This window comes from Ochotona princeps, chromosome 3, assembly GCF_030435755.1.
Source record: "Ochotona princeps isolate mOchPri1 chromosome 3, mOchPri1.hap1, whole genome shotgun sequence".
NCBI classification, from domain to species: Eukaryota; Metazoa; Chordata; class Mammalia; order Lagomorpha; family Ochotonidae; genus Ochotona; species Ochotona princeps.
This window is the reverse complement of record NC_080834.1, coordinates 53,558,570-53,578,356: the sequence shown is the minus strand read 5'-3', so window position 1 is coordinate 53,578,356 and position 19,787 is coordinate 53,558,570. Positions and strand designations below refer to the sequence as shown.

Genomic DNA, 19,787 nt, shown 5'->3' with positions numbered 1-19,787 from the left:
AAATATCCTGTGCGGAATGATTGCTCCCGGATAAATGTAGTTAGCAAAAGGGTTTGTATTGCTTGTTCCCAAATAAGTCTTTGAGGTTTGGGGAGAGCTGGCATTTTATTAAAGAAACACAGGTTCCGGCACATATTCTTAGACATGTTTCTAAGATTTAGGAAAGAGACCACCCGAAGGTTTACTTGACTAAGTGGTTTGAACATTTATATTTTCCTACTCAGGTTCCCTGCATGTTGGAAAGTCATATTCTCCCACCCATCTAATTAATCATTTGATTTTCTTTCATTGACACAAACCAAATTCTAGTCTGGATTTAGTTTATTACCCAGTCAATGCCTTCAATTTCTTGGTATGATTTCTCTATCAATTATTCTGTCCCTTAACCAAGGGATAGAATGCCACTGAATGGAGGGAAAACCCCTGAACACTAGTGCACTTGCCTATTATTTTGCCTATGTAATGACAGCGTTTGCTAAATTCATGAGTGTGCCACTCAATTACAATCACAGTTTTTGAAAAAATTATAAACTGGAACTTCAGTGTTACCAAATTGAACTTCAACTGCATGGCTTAACTTTGTATTTTTTCTCTATAAGTTAAAGGACATTTGAAAGCATTTGACCTGATTTTTCAGATCTGTAATTTTCTAGTCAAATGGTATAATTTCTACAAAACCTCAATTTTTGAAAATAAGGTCATAGAAGAAAACACACTAATCTAGAAGTTGAACAATCTAATTACTTTATTCAGTTCTGCCAATATGTACTTGTAGACAAATCACTTTACATTTTGGTTTTTAAAAGGAGTTTGAATTTTTAATCATATATATATATATATATATATATATATATATATATCACGAATTGCATATTAAATAACCTATAATGTCCCTTTATAACTTATGTATTCAAGAGTCCTGAATAAAGGATTGATCTCTATTAGATGAGGTGCACCAAAAAATGATTCATTAAAAGAAAAATATCTTTTTTGAAAGATTTATTTATTTTTATTGAAAAGGCAGAAATACATGAAGGAGAGACAGAGAAAGATCTTCTGACCACTTGGTGCTGATCCAAAGTCAGGAGCCAGGAGCCTATTGCCGGACTCCCATGTGAGTGCAGGGTGCCCAGGCCTTGGGCCGTTTGTCACTCTTTTCCCAGGCCACAGGCAGGGAGCTGGATGGAATGTGGCGCATTGAGGACACAAACTGGCCCCCACATGGGATTCCAGCGCTGCAAGGCAAGGACTGTAGCCACTAGGCTACCACTGGGTCTGAGTAATAGATTTTAATACTGTACCTCAATAACAGAGAAAGCATACTCTGGCAGAGTAGTACAATTATTAGACATAATCTGAATTTAATTTTTGCTTTGTACTCACTTTAAAGAGCTAAAGTAAGTCACTGACAGAAGTAGCTGAAAATAACATTCACAGAAAAGGTTAGAAATAGTGGGAGAGACTTCAAGGTGGATTAGAACAATGCTATCCTGTATGAACTTAACCGTCTGGCTTGACACGCCGCTTCACTTCTGTTGGTACAAGACAGAATAATTAGGTGTTTCAGATAGCTGATAAGAAATAGATTTGAACAGTGTAAACAGTAGGTAAAAACTTACACAGGATTGTGCCAAAAACAAGCATTTTTTTTTCCGGGGTGGCTCCTCCGGCGCACCTTATGATTCCAGCTGCCTTTGAGTGGCGTGTAACTGACACAATTTTCTGACACTCTATTTACTATTGGATGAAGTAGCCATTTAAGTCTGTATAAATCAAACAGTTTGAGCAAAGCTGGCAGTATTTATAATGTCAGGATGAGCAGATGTTTCAAATTTGCCCTCATTTCCATGTATATTCTGTTTGAACATGCCCTTGCCTATGTAAATGAAGGAGGTATTCGACTCCACCACTGCTCTAAATTTATTTCTATTCAAGTAATTGAACTGAAGATTTTAAATGGCTATAATTTGTATGGTAGCATTTCAGGAGCTTTTGAGATAAATTAAAGTAATTTTAGAACCTGGCTATATTTTCAGATCCTTCTGTGTATGATTAAAGTTCATTCACCTTTAAGCAATTCTAAATTAAAAAAAGATAATATTTATTCATACGAGTTTCAGGTGCACTCTGAAGGTTGAAGGGTCAAATTGTAGCTCAATAAATTGCTTTAAATATGAAGTTTAACAGTGGAAGATGAAGCAATAAATAATAAAACTCAAAAACAGCTCAGCTAATTCATTCCTTATATATGTTCTTAAGCATTTCCTTTCTATTTAAGTGTGTGAATTTGTATAGTGTTGCTATTGTGTATAGCACCTTGGACAGAATAAAGGCCACACTTGATACAACAAGAAATCATGTCAATTAGGACAGTAACTAGTTGCTACTAGTTTACTGAAATTTGCTTCATCTTTTTTAAAAATTAGTTTTATTATTTACCATGTTACAGTTCTATATGTATACAGATTCCCCGTTCCCCCCTCCTTCCTCCCTCCTCTTTTCTCCTGCCACAGTAGTACAGTCCTTTAGTAACAGTTACGAGTTACACATTCAGCTATTTAAGTACATCCTGGAATTATAGGTATAGACAAAGGTAGAATATCGAGTTTCATATTGTCATATTTAAACTGGCTAATGCTCCATCTCTTTTAGAGCCTCCACATTTTGTGGTGAAACCTCGAGACCAAGTTGTTGCATTGGGACGAACTGTGACTTTCCAGTGTGAAGCAACCGGAAACCCTCAACCAGCCATTTTTTGGAGGCGAGAGGGGAGTCAGGTATGACCTTTTACTCATGTTTCAGTCAATAAGAAGTGGCCAGTATATGAAAAGAAATGCCAACATTTTACTGCTTCACACAGCTGTCATATTAAAAGAACTGAGAAATCACTCACTGTATAAACATGGGGTCTGGAACCCGGGGTAGTTTATAGAAATCGTTATCATGTAGTTTTATATTTCCAATTCAGATTAAAAAAATGTTTTTACTTAAACATACTTCATTTACAATTTCTGCTATTTAGAAATCTGGGATTACATAGAGGAGAGGTTTTATGCAGTTTAAAAGATAGGTGATAATTATTCAGTGGAATTTTGCTGAAAACATCAGAAATATGAGTGTATTTTGAATCATTAACTATATGAAATTCTCCTTCACATGGCTACCATATCATGTTCAGCATATTGTGTTTGAAAACTAACATGTGATTCTTGATAACCAATAAATCCTATAATTTGGATGTTTTATGGACACAAGTTTTCTGTAGATACTGAAACTAGAATATGGAGTTTATTCTTTTTTAAACCCTAAATTCATTACCTGGCTCTGGTTTAACAAGTAAGAAATGTAAAAATACATGTTTATCTCACCTCTTAATGACTTCCATCCTTCAATAAGGTAAAACATTTCCCTTTACCTTTTTCTATTTATTAAAATGAAAAGGCTTGAAAAACCTTTTGAAGAAAAGATTTCAGGAAGTCTTAAATCCACTAGCTCACGCCTCAAATGACTGCAGTGGACAGAGCTGCATCTGGGCAGATGCGGGAGCCTGGAGCTCCTTCTGGGTGCTTTTCCATGTGGATCAACAGGGAGCTGGATGGGAATTGGAAATGTTGGGACTCAATCCAAATCTTTATATGATCCACTATGCCGTAACATCAGCCCCTATCTTTTATTTCTGACCTCTCTTATACTTGCTTCACTTATTCTTGAGTGTTTTGTTTCAGGTTTTCACTCCTAATGTGCTCTTATGAATAGCAATTTGGAAGTTTGGTTACCAAACTCAACCTTTTTTCTAGGCAGTGCCATCAATTTCATTTTTATAGGCAAATACTGATTTGGTGAATGTGTATTTCAGTTCTGATATCTTCATGAATTCTATAATAATACATTTGACCCCAAAGAATTTAATTTGATGACAGTAAATTAAAAATAGGTAGAACAAAATACTTTAATAGAAAGAAATTAGCAGTATCTTATATAAAAAACTGTATTGTGATAGTTAATTCACTGCAAGTAGTTAATATACTTTATTTAAGTGACCCATTTGAGTCATCCGTAATATAGTTCAAATTTTTTTAAATATTTTGGGTTTGGTTTGGTTTAATGATGTAATTCAATTTTTCCTAAATCTTTATGTGTATAACACACACACACACACACACATATATATATATATATATATATATATATATATATATATATATATATACATTGGAGTATATCACCTGAGGATGTCATAATGCAACATATTTTTTGTTAATTACACTGTGATATTCACAGCTTATGGCATAATTCTTAAAATGTGCTGCCATCTCTGTGTAATGCATGGTTATGTATATTTTTATAAGTTCTTATCCATATATATGGGCATATGGTGAAAGAATATCTAACTAGTTCTTGCATATCTCTTGTGTGTATACATTTATACATGTATTTATAAATGTATATATTACCAGTGCCAAAATAATGGAATGAATTTGGCAATTAACCTATTTTTGTTCTTTCCTTCCCAAATTCTGGATTCTAGAATCTGCTTTTCTCATACCAACCTCCACAGTCCTCCAGCCGGTTCTCAGTCTCCCAGACTGGTGACCTTACTATTACGAATGTTCAGCGATCTGATGTTGGATATTACATCTGCCAGACTTTAAATGTTGCCGGAAGTATCATCACAAAAGCATATTTGGAAGTTACTGATGGTAAAGTAAAGCATTTTATTTTGAAATGTCCAAATTTGTTTTATCTTCTAAAAAGAATGCTGGTATATGTTTATCTCCAACTCTACATTCCTCCTTATGGCCATTTCAGTATAAAACCAAAGAGGTTATTGATAGAATAGATCTAAAATTATTTGCAGTTCAGCTTGACTCTATTGTATAAAAATCCTTGACATCCAGTCACACAAGTAAATATTGAGTAGCTGTACATGGGCATGTTGCTGGATTTCAGGAAGCAGTAATTTTGCAATCTCTCTTTGAATTACCATTTCCCAATGTGCTCTGAATTACGAGATTAGGTGTCTGGAAAGCCAGCATAATGCAACTCCAAACTCGTGATCATTCTTGATAGTTAGCAAGCTTTCCTTAGTAATGTGATACTACTCTGTTTATCATTCCCCTTAAATATGATCAATTAATGCCAAATAAGTTAAATAAACATGACACTGAAGAAAATCTCCAAAGCACAAGGAAGAATATGGAACAGGAGAAGAAAAAATACATATAAAGTTATTAAATAGACATATATGAAATATGTACCATATATGTAACTATGTATGTCATGCTTGTTTGTATTTTAGTATGTATACATATGCATTATATATACATACCTATACATACATGTGTACATTCATAAGAGACACAAACATATAGAAGAGGACTTGAAAAAGTTCATGGGAATAAAATAAAAATAAATTTAATAATTGTGCAAAATCTAAATCCATATGCAATTTTTCATAACTCCTGTATTTTTATAATTTTCATGAACTTTCTGATGGATCCTTCTATAACATTTAAAAGCTTTTTCATACCATAATGGATTTATATTTTGTTTCAGTTTTCAACTTACTTTTTAAAGTACTTTCGCAAATATTATATGTATAATTAATAAATTATAGGAGCCATCATTGTGGCAAAAGAGTTTAAGCCACTACTTCCTTTTTTTTGTTTGTTTTCTAAGCCAAACTCTATCCAGCTAAGGTTTATTTTCCTAAGCAATCATGGTATTTCAGGCAGGACACAGGCACAGTCGTGAACAGTACACAACTACCTTCAACTCCCTCCTCAATAGACTACCAACATCTGAAAGCCACTGTAAAACCCAATGAAGTCCTCATCCGATGCTCTAAAAAGGGGAACTTTAGAGTGAGGGTTGACACTTCACATTTAGCATGTTGTTTAACAACTTGTCACAAGCCGACCCTGACTTTCAGAAAATGAAATGAAAATGGCATAATGCCTGATCAAAGATCGACAATCTAGAAAAGGAACCATTGCACTTTTGAGGGAGACCAGCTCAGTGGGGTCTCCTTGAAGTCCAGATTGCCTGTCATACTGGTAACAAATATTGGTGGGTCAGGTCCCAGCAGGTCTCTGGATGCAAGGAAGGTAGGTCTATGCTGAAGGCAGACAGAGAGGAAGAAGGAGACATAAAACCCAATTCAGATTTTGTATGCCACAGTTTGTGTGCCCTGGTGGCTGTGTGCCAAAGGCAGGGAATCCCTCCTGCAAGCCAGGAGGAAGTCCTTCCAAACTACCAGGGGAAGGTGTTTTCTCCGCATCAACCCAGCTTCGGACACTTTCCATCAGTGACCTGTGTCCCTTCCCTGCAAACAACAATGAAGTGTTCTGTGTGCTAACAACCTACTGTTTAAAGTACTTTCACAAATATTATATGTATAATTAAATTATAGGAGCCATCATTGTGGTAAAAGAGTTTAAGCCACTATTTTCAAAGCTACAAGTGCATATTAGATTGTTAGTTTTTCTTGTGATGTCTCTAGCTTTGCTTTTAATGGTTTAAGATTGTCTTACATAATCAGGGTCTCTTGGATTTCCATATGAAATTTAGGATTATTTGTTCCTGATCTGAAATGAATGTCCCTGGTAATTTAATTCATATTATATTGAACCTACAAATCGTTTTGGAAAGTATGGGCATTTTAATTCTACTATTCTGCCATTTTTTTCCTGTGCATGTTCTATGTATCTCCCTAAAGTACTCCAATTCTTTAGAGGTCTTTTGTTACATTTCTGGCAAAGTATTTAAAATTTTATGGTTATTTTGAAATGAAAAAAGTGTACTGGTTCTTTCTCAGCCATAGCATTGTGTCTAAATACAAATGATATTCATATTTGTGTATTGTTTTTATACCCCACAATTTTTCCTAATTCTATGAATTGCGATAGTCTCTGAGTGAAGCCCTAAAATTTCAAGAACTATATTGAATACAAATGATGAAGTGGCCATCCTTGTCTGTTTCGGGGTCTTAGTGGAAATGCTTCTGGTGTTTTGTCATTAAGTATGATGCTGGCTGTGGTGTTTTCACTTACTGCTTTGATAGTTTGAGATATGTTCTCTCTGTACACAATTTCCTTAAGACTTTCATCATGAAGGATATTGTATGTTGTCAAATACTTTTCTACACCTATTGAAATGCTCATATATTTTATATTTTGTTGTGTTAATTCAATAAGTATCATATTTATTGATTTATAAACGTTGAAATATCCTTCCATCCCTGGGATAAATCCCACTTGGCTTAAAGTTGATGATCTATTTGACTTATTATATCACACTAGTTAGTGTGGTATTGAGGATTTTTGAATCTGTGTTCATCAAGGATATTGGTCGATATCCGCCTTTTTCTGTTATATTTTTTCTTAATTTTGGAATTGAGGTAATACCAGGCAATACAGTTTCAGAGAATTCCCTCACTTTTAGTTATTTTGAATAGTTTAAGATGAATTAGGATTAGTAATTCTTTAAAGGTTTGGTAGAATTCAGCATTGAAGTCATCCAGTTGTGGGATTTTTTTTGTTGATAGTTTTTATAACTATTATTATTACTGATTCAATATCACCCTTAATTTTGGGTCTGTTCAGGTTGTCCATATTTTCTTGCCTCAGTTATGTAAATGGTACGTACCCAGAAATCCATGTGTTCTAAATCTCCCAACTATTTAAAATATAGCTATTTTTTTTTTTAATTCTGATCTTTCTTTTAGCTTCTGTAGTTTCAGTTGTGTCTCCTGGTTAATCTCTGATTTTATTATTTGAGTTTTCTTTCCTTTTTTGGTTAGCTGTGCCAATGGTGTGTCAAGTTGTGTTTTTTTTTTTTTTTTTTTCCAAAAATCAATGCTTAATTTCACCTGCTCTTTTATATTTTGTTTTACTTTTGGGTATTTCTTTTCTAATTTGTATTATTTCTTTTCTCATACTAATTTTGTATTTAGTGAGTTTTATTTTTCTAGATTCTTGATTCATCTTTAGTTAATTTGATATATTTTCTATTTCTTGAGATAGACAGTAATTCCTGAAACTTTCCTCTTAACACAACTTTTTTTAGACATATCCCACAAGTTCTGATATGCTTTGTTGTCATTTTTATTCATTTCAATGATTTTATTTATCTCTGTTGTGTTGAATTTATTGTATGGCTGTGATTCAGGGCCATGTTGTTCAATCGGTGTGTATTTATGTATTTTCTAGAATGCTTTATGTTGTTGATTTTCAGCTTCATTCCATTGTGATAAGAAGAGATACATGACATGAGGTTAATTATTTTCAATTTCTTGGGACTATCTGAAGGCCTACAGAGTGTCCTATGCACTGATAAAGAGACTATGCGTATTCTGCATCTGGATTTGTATATGTTTGTTAGATCCATTGGATTGATAGTATTTATCAGCTCTGTTGTTTGTTGATTTTTTTTGTATTTTTTTGGTAGTGCTTTTGCTTTAAATGACTGGATGCCCTAGCATTGGGTGCCTATGCATTTACTATAGCCACATCTTGTTCTTAAATTGATCCCTTAATTTGACACAATTACCTTATGTTTCTTTTAAAAACTTTGTGATAAAGTTTTTAAAAAAGCTTTCTTTGCTTGCTTTTGATTTCCATATTCATGGAATATCTTTTTTTTTTTCATATATTTCCAGAGCATTTGGGAAATTTTATTGCCTAAGTGTATTTTGTGTGACCCTCATACCTGCTCATGTTTTCATTGTGTTAAACTTCTGTATATCTTTTATTTGAATAATTTAGTCTCTTTACATTTAAGGTTGTTACTCATAAATAATGACTCTGTTCTGCTATTTTTCTATAAATGTTACTTATTTGGGATCCTATTTTTGACAAAAGTTTTCTGCCTTTACCTTCTGTCATTATGCTTATTATCTCTCTCCATTTTTGAATGTAGTGCATATTTCAGTATCATCTGTTAGGTTGGCCAGGTGGTGGCATCATCTTTTAATTTTTGCTTATCTTTGAACGACTCTCTTTGCCTTCGTTTATTAACGAGAACTTCACTGGGTTAAGTTTTCCAGATTGGAAGTACCTTGTGCTGTATCTCTGCCTTCCCACCTAGTCTTCACAGTGTTTGTATTGAGTAATCTGCCATCAGCCAAACAGAGGACCCTTTAAAGGTGCACTTCTTGTATTCTCATTTCCATATCTTGCAAGCTAGGGGAGTTTTCTGAGCCATTGTTTTTCCGTAGATTCAGGAACTCCTAAGACATAACATTTGGTCACTTAATGGTATTCACCTGGATCTTGAACACCTGAAGTTTTCTATTTTTCTTTTCCTTTTCATTTGACAGAAAGATTTTGAAAAACATGGTCTTCTAACTCAGTGCTCTTCTGCCAAACTTAATCTGTTAAGACTTTCTACTGTGTTTTCATTTGAAATATGTGTAATTCTTAGTTTCTAATATTTAGGTTTGATTTTTATTCAGTGTACTATCTTCTTGCAGAATTTCATCTATATCATGATTTCCTTACTTCATGTAAGGGAAACATGAATTCCTTTTCAATCATTTTGTCCATCTCCCAGTCCCCACAGTCCTGTATTAGTGTATATTGTGTTTCTTTGGGGGAGTTACTTAGCCCTTCCTGCCTGGGAAAGCAGTATAGGACACTCGAAAGCCTTGGGAGCCTACCTCCATGTAGGAGACCCAGAAGAAACTCCTGGTTCCTGACTCCTAGCTTTGGAATGGCGCAGCTATAGCTGTTGCGGCCACTTGGGGAGAGAATGATCGGATGGAAGATCTCTCTCTCTCTCCTTCTTTCTGTATATCTGACTTTCCAATAAATAAATACACAATAAATAAATAAGTAAGTAAAACAAGAAATGTGCCTCTGTAGCTTGGAGAAATGCTCACAGCTTACAGCAGGTATTCCCACAGTCCTTTAATTGAATCCAACTGAAGATATGTCTCAGCAAACTGAGTCCTGTGCTTTGGAGGATGGAAGAGATGGAGGCAATATGGCCTCCTGTCATAGAGAGAAATCAATACCCTGCCCCTGTCAGCTACAAAGTCAATGAGCAAGCAGAGATCTCCCTCAGACAAAATCACCTGCCATGTACAGGTTGCTATGCGTCCTTTTATCCTGCTGCTGGAAGATGGCAGCCGTGCCCTGCTGGCCACCAGCTGCTGCATTAACCAACGCTGTCTGCACTGCTCTGTAGAGTCTATATTCTATTCTAGTTTGTATGATCACAACTGAAAATTTCATTCCAACTATCTCTCGGGAACATGACCCTTCCTTTGTTTCACTGGAATCTTTCACTGTGAACAATTAGTGTGTCTCCCTTCTATGCAGCCAACTCGGAGATCTCATTTCTTCTAGATGTTAAAGAAACCTCCAGATTATTTTCTGCAGTGGCTGCACTAAGTTAAATTATAGTCATCAGTGTATGAGAATTCATCCTTTCTCCACATCTTCACCAGTATTTCTTATTTCAGTGTTTTAAATAATCATCACTCTGATAGGGATGAGGTGATAACTCACTGTTGTTTTGATCAGCATTTCCCTAATGGCTACATTTGTTGGTCATATTTCTTTTTATGCTGTAGAGTTGTTTGAGTTGCTGACATGTTGTTGATATTAATCTTTGTTCGTGTAGGTAGCTGTAAATAGTTTTCTATTCAGTTGGGTGTTTCTTCATTCTGCTGATATTTTCCTTTGTTGTGCTGAAACACTTGCAACTTGAAATGTTTTCCCTTTATTTTCTTCTAGCAATTTCATGGTCTCACGTCATAATTTGGATCACTGGCCCATCTTGAGTTGACTTTTGCATATGGTGGATGATAAGAATCGTCTACACCTATACATCCAATTTTGCCCAAATCACCTATTGAATAGATTATCTCTTCTCCACCGTCTGATTTGGACACTTTTGTCAAAAATAAGTTGACTGAATGAGGATTGATTTCTGTGTTCTCTGTTGTGTTACATTGATCCATGTGTCAGTTTTGTGCTATTTTAATTACTATAGCTTTGTAATGTATATGCCTCCAGCTTGGTCCTCCCACCCCTCACCACCTCCTCCCCCGCTCAGGATAACTTTCCCTAGTCTGGGTCTTTTGTAATTTCACATGATTTTTAAAATTTATTTATTTTTATTGGAAAGGCAGTTATACATAGAGGAGGAGAGACAGAGAGGGAAGATCTTCCATCCAGTGGTTTACTCCCCAAGCAGCCGGAAAGGCTGGAACTGAGCCAGTCTGAAGCCAGGAGCCAGGAGCTTCTTCTGGGTCTCCCACACGGGTGCAGGATCCCAAGGCTTTGGGCCGTGCTCGACTGCTTTATCAGGCCACACGCAGGGAGCTGGATGGGAAGTGAGGCCGCCAAGATTAGAACCAGCGGCTATTTGGGATCCTGGTGCATTCAAAGCGAGGACTTAAGATACTAGGCCATTGCACCAGGACTTCCACATAAATTTTAAGACTGTTTTTTCCAATTCTGTAAAAGCTGTCATTTAGAGCCAGCATTATGGCATAGCATTTTAAACCTCCACCTGAGGCATCGGCCCCCAAATGGTTGCTGGTTGAAATCCTGGCTAGTCCACTTCTGATTCAGCTCCTTGCTAATGCATTTAGAAAGATAGTAAAAGATGGCCCAGGTTGTCAGGTGCCTGTAACCATGAGGGACATCATGTTGAAGATGCTGGATCCTGGCTTCAGACTGAACTGGTTTGGCCCGCTGTAGGCCATTTGGGGAGTGAACCAACAGCCAGAAGATCTCTACCTGTCCTTCCCTTTTTTATTCTCTCTCTCTAACTCTGCCTATTCATTAATATGTATATATGTATATATATATAAAATAGCTCATTTTGATAGCAATTACATTGAATCTGCAAACATTTTGATAATTTTAATTCTTTCAATCCATTTGCATGAATTTCCATTTTTTGTGTCCTTGATGATTTAATTCATCAATATTTAAGAATTTTGATTGTAGAGATCTTTCGCTTCTTTAGTTAGATTTATTTTGGTGGAGCTCTCATAAATGAAATTTTTTAAAATTTCATTTTAGCATATAGAAAAGCTACCAGTTTTTGTGTCTGTTTTGTAACTTGCAATTTTACTGAATCAGTTTTTCAGCTCTATCAATTTTTGGTGAAGTAATTAGGTTTGTTCCATGTGTGACATCTTGTCATCTGCAAACCTGGATATTTTTACTTCATCCTTTCCAATTTGATACCCTTTATTGCTTTCTATGTTCTAACCACCTTTGTTAACACTTCTAATATTATATTGAATAAAAGTGATAAAAGTTTTCATCTTTGTATTACTACAGATCTGAGCAGAAACACTTTCAAGATTTTGCACATTTGGCATTATATTGGCTTTTGGTTTTTTATATATATAATCTTAGGAATGTTGAGGTGTGTGTTCCTTCTTTACCCAGTTTGTGAGGTATTTTTTTTTTTTTTTTTTTGGTAAGGAAGGATGTTGAATCTTGTTAAGTGAAGTGTGCGTATCTGTTGAGCTCACCATATTCTTTTTGTTCTACATTCTCTTTATTTGTGTATTTATGAGAGATTTAGTTACTTGAATTATGGGGTTATTGAAAAAGGAGAGATCTTGCATTCACTTGCTCACTCCCCAAATGACTGCAGCAGCCAGGGATAGGCCAGTCCAAAGTCACAACTTAGGAGGCTCATCCAGGCCTCCCATGTGGTTGACAGGGGACTAAGCACTTGGGCCATTCTCTGCTGCTTTCCAAATCACATTAGCTGGGTTGGAAGTGGAGCAGCCAGGAGTGGAACCAGAGCCCATGTAGAATGCCAGTGTTTCAGGTTATTCCGGAACCCACTGTACCACAGTGTGAGCCCCAATTATGTGATTTGTAACATATATTGATTTTTGAGTGCTCAGCTATCCTTACATCCCTGGGGTAAATTCTACTTGATCATAATGTCTAATATTTTTGTGTGATTTTGCATTCTATTTGTTAGGATTTTGTTCAGAATTTTTGCAGCTATGTTCATTAAGGAGTTAAGTCTGTAGTTTTCATTTTGAATTTGTCATTAGCATCATGCTGGCCTCATGAAATACTTGGGCAAAGATTCATGCTGTTCAATATTTTGTAATATTTTGGAAAATATTGGGGATAATCCTTCAGGGAATGTTCTGTAGAATTTAGCAGTCTAGCTATCAGGTAATAGCTTATTGAATACTTTTAATTACTGGTTCAATCTCACTGCTTATTATTCATCTGTTTCAATTTTCTGCATGTTGCTGATTTAACCTTGGTAGGTTATATGTATCCAGTTTATCCATCACTTCAGGTTTTTCCAGTGTAATTTTCCATTGCAGTTTCTTATCCTTTGTATTTCAGTGGTTATAATGTCTCCTTTTTCATCTCTATTTTTTATTACTTGAACTTTTTTTTCCCTCTATTTTTTTTTCTTTGTTAGTCTGGTTAAATGTTTGACTATTTTCTTACCTTTTAAAAAGTGCTTTTGCTGGGGTTGGCACATTTGGCACGATTGGCTGATCCTCCCCTTGCAAGCACCAAGATCACATATAGGTCTCAGTTCATGTCCCAGCTGCTCCACTTCTCTGACAGCTCTCTGCCTGTGGTCTGGGATAGCAGTCAAGGACAGCCTGGGAACCTGGGACCTTGCACCCATGCGTGAGTCTCAGAAGAAGTTCCTGGCTATTGGCTTCAGATTGGCTCAGCATTGGTGTTGTGGACATTTAGCAAGTGAACCAGCGAATGACAAATCTGTCTCTCCTCTGTAAATCTGCGTTTTCAATAAAAACCTGCCCCTGTTTTGTTGGTCTTGTGTAGTTTTGTCTGTTTAAGTTTCATTTATTTCTGACCAAATCATTTTTTATTTCTTGTTTTCTGCTACTTTTAGGTTTGGTTTCTTGCTTGTTTTCTTGTTTCTTGTCTTGGAGAGTCATTATTAAATTGTTTATTTGAAACATTTTTCTCCTTTCTCTTTATAAGTACTTAATGTCATTTATTATTACTATTTCCTATGATATGGTTTTATAGATGTAAGTTTTTCGCCTTCCACCTCCCCTTCATTCTTTCCCATTCTCCCCCCCCTCACACACACACACATATACACACACACTATTTCCTTCCATGCTATTACAATAATATACTCCTTCAGCAATGGTCATAAGTACAGCAGTCTGCTATCATGGCATTATAATGGTAGAAAATCTAAAATCCTGTTGTCATGGCGTATTTAACAGTTCTTTGGACTAGAGATGTATATTGCAAAATATCTTCTCTTCCCAGTAAAAGCACTTAATGTTATATACTTGTTTCCTAATTCTGCTTTCGCTCTTCGGTTTTGACATGTTCTGTTTTCATTTTTACTTATTTAAGTTTTTTATATTTTAAAATTTTTTTTCAGTGACCCATTGATTATTCAGTAATATGTTTGCTAATTTCCATGTGTTTGTGTATATATTATTGCTCTTTTTGTTCAATTTCACTTTTATTCCTTTGTGGTCAGCAAAGATACATGGTAGGCTTTTTGTGTTTCTAAATTTGTGGGAATTTTTTGAGGTTTAATATATGATCATTTCTATAAAATGTGTGATATGCTCATGAGAAATCTTTGATTTTCTTCTTTTATATTTGCTATTGTATTTCCTCTTAAGAATAACTTCATAAACTCCACATGTATAAAAGCATAAGAAATAAAATCTGCTGTAATTTTTATTTTGCTCGGGTTATTGAATAATTGGAGAATTAACACCAACAGTGTGGGTCTTTGACTGTTTGACATTCTTTAGTTTTTCGCAACAATATTTTTGTAGTTGTCATGGTAGAGGTCTTGGTCATACATTGGTAGATTTGTATATGAATTACTTTGTGATTTTTCATGTGATTGTTTATATATTATACCTTTATTATTGAATTGTTTGGAGCAAGTGCCAAATAATCCAATTGATTTTTGTGTATTAAGTTAGTGTATAGCAACTTGACTAAAGTTGCTTGTTTTATTAGTTTGTGGATAGATTTTTAAGATTTTTAGGTATAAACTGTGTAAACCGTCTACAATGAGCTTTTCCTTTTCTTTTCAATATTCATAATTTTATTTCTTTTACTTACTCTACATTGTTACTTCAAAAATGTTCAATAAAACTCTAAATGTGTCCTCTTTATATTAATAAAAATAAATTCAAAACAAAAACTCTTTACCCTGTAACATGTATTATAAATGCACTGGCTCCAATATTTTGAGTCACCTAAAATATTCCTATACATCTTATGTACATTAAAGTCATTAAATCATGGATGTAAAAACATGTAGTCAATTTAGCCATGATTAATGTAACTAATATGAAGAAAAAGTGAAAACTATAGCAGTGCATACATTGGTAGTTGAGACTTTGTTAACACGGGTGCTCATGCATGTCTTATTGACATTGTTCTTTGCATGTGCCAACTGGTTTGAAATTGTCATGAACTGCTTTTATGTATGTATGTGAGTCTATGTCATTCAATAAAACTTTTACTAAACTAAAAGAAGCAAAGCTAAATGCATTTGCAATTTGCCCAAAGTAGCAAAGCCGTACCACTTACCACAGTACATGTCTTCCCTGATCATCTCTGTGGGGAACTAAGGTGGGTTTTGCCTTGCTAGATTGGCACCATTTTCTTCCCCTTTGTAGCCCACTGATGGTAAACAAATAGGTAACTACTATGGAGTCAGCTTTTATAGGTAAAGCTGCAATTATTGTGGTTGCTGACAATGTCAGGAGGATGACCGGTAAGCTGAGTACATCATTCTGCAGGGTACTGGACTCTAGCATTGTGACCTTTATTATTTGCAAATAGAACAGAGGCAGTGGCATAATCAAATATGTGGCACAGAGTACACACTCTCTTTGAAATGATGTGGCTTATCCAAGCAGCATTGGACTCAGGAGCCTGCCAGTTCATGTTAGGTGTTTAATTGTTATCATTTTCTCTTTTACAGGAATTTAAGAATAAAGTTAGTGATTGTTAAATGATATATGAAATTGAAACTCTCTCATATCTATCTCTCAAAAGCAACAACTATAGAATGCAAAGAGTATTATTTCTTACTTAGGAAAGATTTACCTGTTTCCACTTAATTTGAACAAATCATTTGAATTTGTCAAACTTTAGATCCGATTATTCCTGATATGGGAAAATAAAGTTTTACAGCCTGACTCTTAGATTCTCAAGATATGATGTTGCAGAACATTTTATAAAGTGAAACATCTAGGACACAAGCTGGCGCCCATATAGAATGCTGGCTTCGCAGTAGATGGTTTGACTTGCTGTGCCACAATGCTGACTTCTGTTCTTATACTTAGTTCTTTGAAAACAACTTTATTAGAAGTCACAGTGTCCGGAGCTGAGACAGTCTGAAGCCAGGAGCCTATAGCTTCTTCTGGGTTTACCATGTGGGTGCAAGGTCCTAGGAATTGAGCCATCCTCCACTGCTTTTCCAGGCAATAAGCAGGGAAGGAAATAGCAGGTGAAACAGCTGAACAAGAACCAATACCCCTGTGAGATGCTAGAGTCACAAGTGAGGCTTACCCTACTGTGCCACAGTGTTAGTCCCTGTTATGCCTTTTATTGACAGGCAACTTAATCATCTTTTCTTATTTCCAGGGACTATGCTAAGAACTTTGTAGGATAATTTTAAATTAGAAACTTCATTTTACCAATGGCGTTAGCAAAGAATGGTGAAATTGTAGCAGGAAATACCCCAAATCATACCATTGTTTGGAAGCAGAACTAAGCTGCAAGCTAGAAGCCACACTGTAGTGGTCCGTGGCCATGTGTGTGGCGACCAGAGGCTGCTCTGGATGCAACAAAGGACAACCTTACTGGGTGACACTTTGTCCTCCATCACCAGGCACTGATTTTTTTAAGTAACTCATTTTCTTGCATTTTTGTATTTTAGTGCCAGATAATTCATTCCTAAAGTTCTAGTGTAAGATATTAGGCTGTAATTTAAGGTTTGCTTTATAAATTAGAAATGTAGATTTGGCTCATAAATTCATTACATTCCACAGTATGTGTAATTGAATATTTCATTAGTCTTTTTCTCTAATCCATGATGACAACAAAAGATTGCTTTTTTTGTGCCTAAAGCCATGAAACTGCTTTAATGCACTTTTAAATATCTTAGTTTTGCTCCACACATTTTTTTTTGTACACAAAAGGACAAGAGGCTAATATCGGTACGTACAGATGGGTTTAACCTGCATTGAGCCAAACACTTTCTTATCCTTTTATAGCCATCCATCTGCTTGTTAGAATAAGTATAAGTATGCTCATTTTACATATAAAATGGAAGGCTTAGAGAGGCTGAGAAAGTTTCCCCAAGACATGCAGTCGATAGCTGTTTGCTTTGCTTTTACTTTTTTTAATCACTCAGTGTAAATCTTGGAGAAATACATGATAGAGAAATGGCATCACTGCACAGGGCTGGGATGATTTGGGAAGGTGTGGGTGATGTTAAATAAGTGATGTATTCTACAACGACAAAAATACAGGATATGTTTACAGATACTGGATTATTTCCAGTCTAAAGGATATGTGTACAGATATTGGATTATTTCCAGTCTAACAAGACAATCAAATTTAGGCCACACCTTTTCTGGACCTGATTAACTTCAGTTACGGAAAAGCGTGCTGTTTCTAATCTGATTCTTCTCAAAAACACCAATTCCTTAGGCCTTTAATCAAGGAAATATAAGCACTCTTGTAAAAACCACAGTGCAATAAAATACTTTCATTCTCTTTATCATTCTTTTAGGGATCTCTAGTTATGTTTTACTGTAGTCAACAGATAATGTAGAAAAAAATTTTTGAACTTCTAAGCAAAGGAAATAATGACCTACATTCTCTACAGGATTCCAACTCCTGCCTTCTAACAATGGCCATTGGAATCAGTCAATTTCCCAGTAGTCTCCATGGAACACACAAGGAAGAGTAGAGGGAAAATTCGCAGTTATTGATTTCACGCAATTTTCTATTTGTGTTTTTAATTTCAACTCCTAAAACTAATAGTTACCACATAATCAGTGAAGGGCAAATTCAACAAAATGACTTCAGGTTGTGAAAATCTTTGACGTGTGAAACTTCAAACATGATAATCAGACTTTGGAAATTATTGCATCCAAAATTTAGTCACTTCTGGCAAACAGTTTCCCTTCGTTAGACAACTTTTTAGAATCTTTTTTTTTTTTTGCATTTATGTATTTTTTAAAAAAAACTTAAGTAGCTTTCAAAATTGTAAAATTAATAGCTAGAATGTTTTGAAATTCTATGTAATTTTATAAGATTTCCTAAGGTGGGAGCATCTCTTTAACTTAGTTTTGTTCTACTACTACAGTCATTCTACATGTTTTCCCATAAACTGATGATTTTACTGCAGCTAAAGTTTTTAGATTCTATAGCTTTTACAATAAAATCAAGATTTTACTTTTGTATAGTAAAACCTTTTCATCATTATTTTCATGATACATTAGAAGTATTATTTGTGGTATCAGAAGCAGCAGAAGTGCTTTTGCACTCCTGTTGGTTCTAATATGTAATTACTTAATTAGGCAACATGTTGATTTCTCTGCTTACCTCAGTCTGACCACAGCATATTTGTGCAGTGTCCAGTTTCTTTGACTTTGTCATAGTTTGATAGTCTTCATCCAGTTATATTGAAATAACAAGAATTTAAGGATAAAGAGACACAAAGAATACCATTATATTGATGCATAAATGAAAATCTAAATCTAAATTAGTTCAATGTCCTATACGGTAACATCAATTCCTTAGTTTGTGTTGGAAACAAAAGTTAAGAGTGTCAGTTTGAGTTTAGTTCATTTATTATGGTTTGTCTTGTGTTTCTTTAAAATAAATGTGGGCTTTTTTTTTCCAGGATTTCCCCCCATATTTTAAAGCTGAGAAAGTATAGCATTTCATTGTCACTACTATACATCTGTTTCTGTACAATCCTTACTTAGTTTCTGAACTTGTAAGTGAAACAGATTATTTGACAATGCAGTAAGCTCAGTGATTGGTCATTTGAAAAGCATTCATTATATCTCATTTCAATATTCTAAAGCAGTGCATCATATAAATGCATCCTGAATAATGCATGTCTCCTACTTTAATTACTTGTTTAATTATCTTTAGTTTGTTTTAAAGCCTAGAGCGAATGCTGCTGCTTGGATGATGAGAAAATTGCTTCCAGTTGCAGAAATCCATTTCCTGTTATTTCTCCTGGCAGTGATTGCAGACCGGCCTCCCCCAGTCATTCGCCAAGGTCCTGTGAATCAGACGGTGGCCGTGGATGGGACCTTAGTGCTCAGCTGTGTGGCCACAGGCAGTCCAGTCCCAACAATTCTGTGGAGGAAGGATGGAGTCCTTGTTTCCACCCAAGATTCTCGAATCAAGCAGCTGGAGACCGGCGTGCTACAGATCCGATATGCAAAGGTAACTTGAAATGACACCTCTTTTTTCTAATTTGCTTCCAGGGAATACTGTCAAAACCTTCACACTTATCATTGATGAAATGCTAAATGAAAGTATTAGTGTGTTTTTAATTTGATGATTTATTTTTTTCGGATATTCTACTGTATATGTTTGAGACATACATAATTTTGCCTCTACCAAGCAGTAGAAGGCTATATGCAGGAGGGGAAAAAAGACATCTCAGATGTAGAGGAAAGCAAATGGGGATTTGTTGGAGGGCAAAAAAAAATATCCACCATGTAACTGATACAGTCATTGTATAAGGCATTTACAAGATACATTCCAATACTTATTTTT

General features: G+C 35.2%; 1 protein-coding gene across 1 annotated transcript in view; it reads left to right on the top strand.

Moving 5' to 3' along the window:
- ROBO1 (roundabout guidance receptor 1) overlaps nucleotides 1-19,787 on the top strand; it is a 404,089-nt gene that overhangs the window by 314,587 nt on the left and 69,715 nt on the right. Inside the window, exons 7-9 of the mRNA XM_058661768.1 lie at nucleotides 2,653-2,777; nucleotides 4,529-4,700; nucleotides 19,246-19,451. Coding sequence (XP_058517751.1) covers nucleotides 2,653-2,777; nucleotides 4,529-4,700; nucleotides 19,246-19,451 — 503 coding nt within the window. The remainder of the gene's footprint in view (nucleotides 1-2,652; nucleotides 2,778-4,528; nucleotides 4,701-19,245; nucleotides 19,452-19,787) is intronic.